At 57.1% G+C, this 8,291-nt stretch overlaps 1 protein-coding gene across 1 annotated transcript; it reads left to right on the top strand.

Moving 5' to 3' along the window:
- Positions 1–2,916: 2,916 nt before the first annotated feature.
- On the top strand, positions 2,917–5,992 carry SOCS1 (suppressor of cytokine signaling 1). Its single transcript, XM_040230474.1, has one exon. It carries the CDS (start codon positions 4,913–4,915, stop codon positions 5,570–5,572), a length of 660 nt encoding a protein of 219 aa, XP_040086408.1. The 5' UTR covers positions 2,917–4,912; the 3' UTR covers positions 5,573–5,992.
- The last annotated feature ends 2,299 nt before the right edge of the window (positions 5,993–8,291 follow it).

The following is an 8,291-nucleotide window of genomic DNA, read 5'->3' as shown; positions in this document are numbered from 1 at the left end:
GGAGGGACTGATACTGAAGCTGAAACTCCAATACTTTGGCCACCTCATGCAAAGAGTTGACTCATTGGAAAAGACCCTTATGCTGGGAGGGATTGGGGGCAGGAGGAGAAGGGGATGACAGAGGATGTGATAGCTGGATGGCATAACTGACTCGATGGACATGAGTTTGAGTGAACTCCGGGAGTTGGTGATGGACAGGGAGGCCTGGCGTGCTGTGATTCATGGGGTCACAAAGGGTTGGACACAACTGAGTGACTGAACTGAACTGAACTGAACTGTATGTATGCTCAATTGCTCAGTCATGTCCTACCTGTTGAATAAACACTGAATGGGTGAAATAAATGTCATTACCCCTATCGAGCAGATGAGGAAACCGAGCCACAGAGAAGCGAAGAAGGTGGTCCCAGACTACATGCTCATTAAGTGACAGATTGAAACCAGAATCCACTGCTTGGAGGCCCCCAGAGGTACAGACTCCCATGGGAATCTCGATTATAAAGAAAGGCTGAGGAGCACTGGGCAGAGGGGCAGTTTCAAGATTACAGGACCTGAAGGGGCTGCTTTTCCCAGCAGGACTTTGCCAAAACTAGAAAAAGAAACTGAAAAACTGAGCTCCAGGGGCCAAGATCTTGACTCCTCCCAGCTGCTGGCTAAGCCTCTCCCTTCTGCGCCTGCCAGGGCTGCCAAGGGTGGGGGAGGAGAACCAGTCCCCATGTCTGCTGTGGCCCAGCAAGCTGTGGACACAGGGCTGCCCCAACTGCCCTGTGACAAGAAGTTGCTTGTGCCAAGAAGCACCTTCTCTGTGCCTGGCCCCTTGCTTTGGGCTGTGCTTTCCTGCTGCTCTGTGAAGCATGAAATTTCCAAAGCCCGCTTTGTAGCTGGGGCGAATGAGGCCCAGCGTGGGCAAGTGGCTGGCCTGTGGTCTCCACGGCACATGGCCCAGCTTCCTGTGAGTCTAGGGCAGGCCCTCCACGGAGAACAGCCCAGGAGACGGATGCTTGTCAATCAGCGTATTTCTTTTTCCCTTTGGTATCTGGATTTGGTTTCATTTTGAGCTCAGGGCTTTAGAAAATGAAACCAAAGTGGTAGTAACTGTCACCATCGGTGGTGAGGAGAACCCACGTGTGCTTGGCAACTTGTGCCTGGCTCACCGCTCTTGCACAACCAGAATCTGCTTGGGGCGGGGGGAGGAGGGGGCCAGGCCTACCGTACAGGCAAGAAAACTGAGACTCAGAAGGGCCTAGAGCCAAAAACGGGGAGACAGAGGCTTGGCTGTCAAGACCTTGAGTCTCCCCAATCTTACAAACAGGAGGGAAGTCAGCAGAATGGTCCTTACTCCTCCCCAGGCAGGCTTAGGATGCAAATGCATCCCTCTGATTTCCTTGGTATCTACTGTTTCACCAGAAGACAAACCAGGATTGGAGACCACCAGGAATCCGGCTGGGGCAGAGGGTGGGGAGAGGAGGTGGGAAGGAAATCTATAGCACAGCAAACGGGTGAAAGCTTTAGGGTCTGAGCTCCTGGGTGTGAACCTTCACCCTGCCCCTTCTGAGTTGTGTGCCCCTGGGTGAGTGACTCCCCCCTCAGTTTCTCTGTCTGTAAAATGGGCAGATTGGATTGTGGTGTCAGTCTAATGGTCTAAGGACTGTATTTACTACCCAGCCAGTTTAGGCCAGTACATCACGTGTGTGTGTGCTAAGTCACCTCTGTCACGTCTGACTCTTTGCGACCCCATGGACTGTAGCCCGCCAGGCTCCTCTGTCCATGGAATTCTCCAGGCAAGAATACTGGAACGGGTTGCCATTTCCTTCTCCAGGGGACCTTCCTGACCCAGGGATCGAACCCACGTCTCTTATGTCTCCTGCACTGGTGGGCGGGTTCTTTACCACTAGTGCTTCTAGTTGGGAAGAACCTAACACGTCACAGGTAACAGTAAATGAAATGAAGAAGGGGGCTCCGTGGGGATGGGTGGGCATGTGGCAACAAGTAGGGGGCCGAAAGGAGGAGGTCCTAGTGCTCAGGAATAAAAGGGAACTCTTCGAAGCAGCCATCTGGGCTGTCAATGAGAGGTAGGGGGCATATGGGCCACATCAGACATAGATCTGCTCTGGGCAAGGAGACATGCTGGCAGGAAGACAAGTCACGCAGGAGCCAGCCCAGCCTGGCTGCCTTCTCTGGGCCTGGACCACCCGCCTCCAGCTCCAGTGAGAAGGAGGTGCTGTGTCTCCCCACTGCCAGCAGCCAGGGGCCTGGTTAACCCCCATGCAACGCTCTCCTTTCACTCCACCCATGCTGTCTACGGCCTGCTTTCCTCGCACTAGGACTTCTAACATGAAGCCATGAGCTCCAATATGCTGTCACAGCTGCTGATGACCGCCGATGAACAACAGCAGCAAAAGCTACTGAATGCCTCTGACGCACCAGGGACTGGTGTAAGCACGTGACCCGTAATCATTCTTTTAATCTCCACACTATGAGGGAGATGTTATTACCCCCTTCAGAGATGAGGAAACCAGGCAAGGGAGTTAATTACACGTCCAAGGTCAGAGGGACAGAAAGTTGCAAAATTAGAATTGGAAACTAGGCAGACTGCGGCCAGAGTCCAGCTTCCAACCACTGCTTTGTGCTGCCTGCTGCCACCCACCGCAGGGTAGCCCCCCGCAGGCGCTCCGGGCTGACCACAGCACCCGAACACACACACACACACACACACCCCAACACGACCACATCAACGACCAACATCAGCTGCTGCCAACACGGATTCCGGGAGACAGTGGGATCCTACATAAGGCGGGTTCTGGGCCATCCTCTTGTGTTCACCAGGAAACACAGGGGTCCTGGGCTCTGCCCGGGGCCAGGGCAGGAAAGCGCCAGGGAGGCTGGCAGGAGAACCTGGCGCCAGGGCTTGGAGCCAAGCGGCAAAGCTGCGCTGCGGCCTCAGAGTTGCCTGTAGAGGGCAGTGTGTGCCAGTGTTGGGCAGGACCCTGCCAAGCCTAGCTACTCCGCCTGACCCCTCCAGGCTGAGAAACTCACCACCCACCAGCCGGCCCCCAAGCTCATTTGTTCTTTCTTGCATTCAAAAATACATGTACTAGCCAGGCACCTACTCCATGCCCTTCTATGACAGACAGCATCATACACAAATGAACAAACTGTAGCGGGTACCCCATCATTCCAAGACCCGAGGAGTGAGTGTGTGGGGGGAGCAGTTGGGGGCGGGGGTGGGATCTGTAAAAGAGGAGGGAGGAAGAGGAGGGGCTGGCCAGGAAAGCTCAGAGTAGGCTTCTGGAATGATCGTATCTGAAAATGAACTCTCTTTTCCCCGGGCTCCAAAGTGCATTTAGCGGTGCCCAGCGGCTCCCTCCTCTCCCCCGAATGAAAGCGAGCGGGGTGTGCCTCGTTTGGAGCTCCCCCTCTGCCGGTCACCGGGCCTCAGTTTCTCCAGCGGTCTGGCAGGAGTAAAGGCAGGCCAAAGCCGCCGGGGACCTTGCCAGGCCCCACCCGGTTTCCAAGGAACTGGGCTCGCAGTCGAGGTACCCCTCCCGCGCAGCCAAAGGGTTCCTCCGAAGCCTGTGGTCAACCCGCCGCTTCCTGGGAACCCTAAGACAAGACCAGGGACAGCGACAGGCAGGGAGGGAGCGGATGCGGCCATCTAGAGGCTCCAGGACGAGGGGGGCAGCAGTCCCGAGGGGTCCCAGGTGAGACCCCAGGATAGGGTGGAGGTGTCCGGCTCCAGAGTAGAGGACACAGGTCTACCAGAGATGGGTGCTGAGACACCTGGCGGAGGTGACTGGTGTGTCAGGGCCAGTCCGGAGTATCCTAATGGGCTTGCCTGAAGAAATCTTGCAACCGAAGGCAGTGGGGGTACCGGAGGGCCGCCAGGTCCGAAAGGGAGGGTGCTGAGAAGTGCTCCGGAGATTCAAGGGCAGTGCTAGAGACCTTGACAGACCGGTCCTAAGACAGGTGCGAGGCTAGGTCAGGGCTGGGGGACCTCCCCGAGGAGGGGTCCCGGATTTGTGGGAAAAGTCAAGCAGCGCCGGCCACCGCGGTGCGCAGAAAAAGAAACCGAAAGTGGCGCGGAAGGGCGGGCCTGGAGGGGGCGGAGCCGGCAGGGGCGGGGCCTCGCAAACCCCACGCCTCCGAGCCGGTTTAAAAGACTGGTGCAGGGGCGGGCGCGCAGCAGAGAGAGCTGCGGCCGTGGCAGCTGCACGGCTCCCGGCCCCGGAGCATGCGCGAGAGCCGCCCCGGAGACCCCCGCCGCCCCGCCTGCGGCGCCCCGCGCCCCGCCGCCAGGTGAGACGGACGCTGGGCGACGAAGCTAGAGGGAGAGGGGAGGAACGCACGGGACCGCCCGGGGCCGGGGCGGCCTCGGGGGCTGCGTGGTGGGGTCGCGGCCGCCACGCCCCTGGCCCCTGCGGGCCCCAGCCTGGCGGGCCCCGCGCTTGGGGTACCCGCAGCGCCGCTTTCTCCTGCTTTTTTGCCCGAATCGCCCGGACGAGGCGCCGGTTCCCGCCCTGGCCGGCAGGCGGCAGCCGCGGGGCGGTGAGCCGAGGACCCGGTGGCCCGAGTCCGGGACAGGCTTCTGCTCGGCGCTTCTCTCCACGCCCCCTTCTCGACTCGGACTCGGAGGCGGCACAGCGCGCCGCCGAGCTCCCACCGGCCAGCAAGGGCGCCGCGGGCGGGCAAGCCCATTTTCTGGATGAGTCCACTGAGGCCCAAAGGGCCGCGCGGACGCAGGCTTGAGCCCTCGGCCCTTTAGGAGCGGCTCAGCCCAGGGCCCCGCCCCTCCCGAGCTGCCTCGCGGGCCCTCACCTGCCCAGTCGCACCCGGACTCCCTGCTCATTGCCTGTCTCCCCCATCAGCGCACCCCCGGACGCTATGGCCCACCCCTCCGGCCGGCCCCGCGTGTAGGATGGTAGCACACAACCAGGTGGCAGCCGACAATGCAATCTCCACGGCAGCAGAGCCCAGACGGCGGCCAGAGTCTTCTTCCTCCTCCTCCTCCTCCTCCTCTTCCACCTCCTCGCCCTCGTCCGCGGCCCCGGCGCGCCTGCGGCCGTGCCCGGCGGCCGCGGCCCCGGCCCCAGGCGATACACACTTCCGCACGTTCCGCTCGCACGCCGAGTACCGGCGCATCACCCGCGCCAGCGCGCTCCTCGACGCCTGCGGCTTCTACTGGGGGCCCCTGAGCGTGCACGGAGCGCACGAGCGGCTGCGCGCCGAGCCCGTGGGCACCTTCCTGGTGCGCGACAGCCGACAGAGGAACTGCTTCTTCGCCCTCAGCGTGAAGATGGCCTCGGGCCCCACGAGCATCCGCGTGCACTTCCAGGCCGGCCGCTTCCACCTGGACGGTAGCCGCGAGAGCTTCGACTGCCTCTTCGAGCTGCTGGAGCACTACGTGGCGGCGCCGCGCCGCATGCTGGGGGCCCCGCTGCGCCAGCGCCGCGTGCGGCCGCTGCAGGAGCTGTGCCGCCAGCGCATCGTGGCCACCGTGGGCCGCGAGAACCTGGCGCGCATCCCCCTCAACCCCGTCCTCCGCGACTACCTGAGCTCCTTCCCCTTCCAGATCTGACCGCCGCGCACCGCAGCATTAACTGGGGGGCCTTATTATTTTCTATTATTAATTATTATTTCCCTGGACCATGTGGGTGCCCTCCCCACCTGGGTTGGAGGGAGCGGGCGTAGGGGGCGAGGCGCCTCCGGCCCTGGGCTGGAGACCAGGCCACAGACCCCTCGCCACCTCTTGAGGGGTGCCCTCTCCTGGTGCTCCCTCTGGGTCCCCCTGGTTGTCGTAGCAACTTAACTTAAAACTGTCTGGGACCAGGGCCTGAACTCGTACCTCCTACCTCTTCATGTTTACATATACTCATTATCTTTGCACAAACCAGGGGTTGGGGGAGGGTCTCTGGCTTTATTTTTCTGCTATGCAGAATCCTATATTTTTTACCACCAGTTTAGGTAATAAACTTTATTATGAAAGTTTTTTTTTTTTTAAGAAAAAAAGTTTCTAGAGCGTGTGCTTTGGTCAAAGGTTTTCCACGGTTCTGAGTGGGTCCGGGTTCCTAATATTGACCTGGGTGTGGCTGAAGGTGGTGTGTGGTCCCCCCAGGTTCTGTGGCTGGGAACCCCACATGGCTTCACCCGCAGCTCTCAGGGGGAGAGGAACCCTTGGTCTAGTTTTGGTATTGTGTGTCTGGTAAAAGGGCACTTTGTGTTTGAACACACTTAATGTGTGTCAGGTCCTATTCTGTACTTTATTTACATACACTTAAATTTACTTAATCTATAAAGACTACCCTATGAAGCAAGGCTCTTATCCCCATTTTATAGAAGAGAAAACCGAGGTAGGGTAAATTTGCCTGTGGTCATTCCGGTGTCAGAGAAAGACACTTGGGCCTTTTTTTGGCCGTCCTCCCAGAAATCTGTTTGAAATGGATGACAGAGGGGAAACTTCTTTCATTCTGTGACCACAGCTTCTTCCAGGAAGAGGGTGGGGGTGGGGGGGTTGATGAGTTTTTGGAAGGAGGAGTGGTACATTCTGAAACTGTATCTAGGGAGACAGAGATACTGAGATGGGATGGGGATAACAGGGTCAGGTCTGAACTTCCTTCTTCCCGCCCTGTCTTGTCTCGTGTACTTTTTGGTGAACACGCAACTTGCAACCAGAAAGACGCTCTGTGGTCTGTGGTGGCAGGAGGGCCCTCTTGGCAGCTCTGGGCAATTCCCTTTGCCTCTAGGGGCCTCAGTGACTGCCTCTAAAATGCCTTGCTGGAAGAGGTTGCTTTGCTGTAACCCTCAGCAGCAGGTACTGATGCATAGTGGATGGAGGAAGTGATGTTTTCCAAAATGGGCTGGCCAGCATCACTAAAGAATGCCCAGGACATGGGTTTTATGGCTACTCCTGTATCTGTGGCCGGTCTGCTGGCCACTCAGGGCTGTGGTGCTGCACCCGGTGAATCGAGTCATTTTCAGGTGTAGGGTTAAGCGGCCTCACAGACACATCCCACTTCAATTTTAGAACTCCGAATGGCCCTCTGCAGCCCTGGACATGCTTATAATGGAGTGTCCTAATATTTAATAATACCTTTCAGACTTTAAACTGCAGCATAAAATTAACTTGATAGCTGGAGAGCTGGAGTGGCCCAGGCTTGTCTTGGGGATTAAATAGGTTCCAGGCCCTAAGGTTAAGGATGGACAGGAGAGATTTAGGATCTCAGAGAGCTTTGGCAATTTCATCCTTTAATGAGGCGGCGGGGTGGGGGGTGGTGAGGGAGGGAGGTGACGTCTGTGTGCCTCCAAGGAATCAGGGCTTTCTCTTCTTTGAACCGTCTCCCTTCCCTTTGTTCTGTGCTTTGTGGCTCAAGTCTTATGTTCAGACTTTCCTGTCTCCTACCCAGCTTAGGCAGGGCAAGGAGAAACCCAAGAAGGTAGTGCTTGGGCATACGGCAGACACTTAGCGTTTACTGTATGCTGGGCCCTGTGCTACTTTAAGCCTCTCAACTGGCCTGTGGGTTAGAAACCTCTCCCCCTTTATATAGATGAGAAAACTGAGGCTCAGAGAGGCAAAGTAGGGCATACACCAAGTGGTGGAGCCAGATGGCAAACTCAGACAGTACTGCTTCAGAGGCTGGGTAGCACTAGCCTCCCATGAGGGCCTAACAGTCGAAATAATAACAGTAGCAGCTGCTGACATTTATATCCGCATCTCTGGGAAGGCACCATTCTGAGCGCCTAGTCACCTATATTAAAACATTCAACCTTCACCTGAGCCTTAGGGTTTAGGTGCTATTAACTAACATTCCCATTTTTCAGATAAGGAAACAGGTCCTCATCTAAGGAGGGACAAATCGCAGTCAAGTTTATAATATTTCCAGGGCTTTTCCCTTCTCAAAAAAAAAAAAAGCTTAAAAGTCACATCTTCATTACCCAGACTCATTTCCCTTAGCAAAACAGCTGAAACTAAAGCTCCTTTACTAACACTCCCCAGAGCTGGCCCCTTCTCTTTGCGAGTCTTTTTTTTTTTTTTTTAAAGCTATACTGCCATACATAAAATGACCTGAAATGACATAGAAGCCCCCGGGAGCTGCACTCCAGACCGAGTAACAGATGGGCACAGCAGTGCAGACACTGCAGGGCAGGGGGGCGGTGCACGCCGTGTGGCTTCCCCGGTGCAGGTCGTCTCAAACCTCAGCTTCATGATTCAGCAGCGCTGACGTCAATTTACAAGAATGAAAAGTGAGAGGAAGACTGGTGTATGTGTGGGCCTGGGCTGGGGGCCCAGGTGCGACTGA

Source organism: Oryx dammah, unplaced genomic scaffold (assembly GCF_014754425.2).
Source record: "Oryx dammah isolate SB20612 unplaced genomic scaffold, SCBI_Odam_1.1 HiC_scaffold_2, whole genome shotgun sequence".
NCBI lineage: Eukaryota > Metazoa > Chordata > Mammalia > Artiodactyla > Bovidae > Oryx > Oryx dammah.
This window is presented reverse-complemented; position numbering and strand designations above follow the sequence as displayed.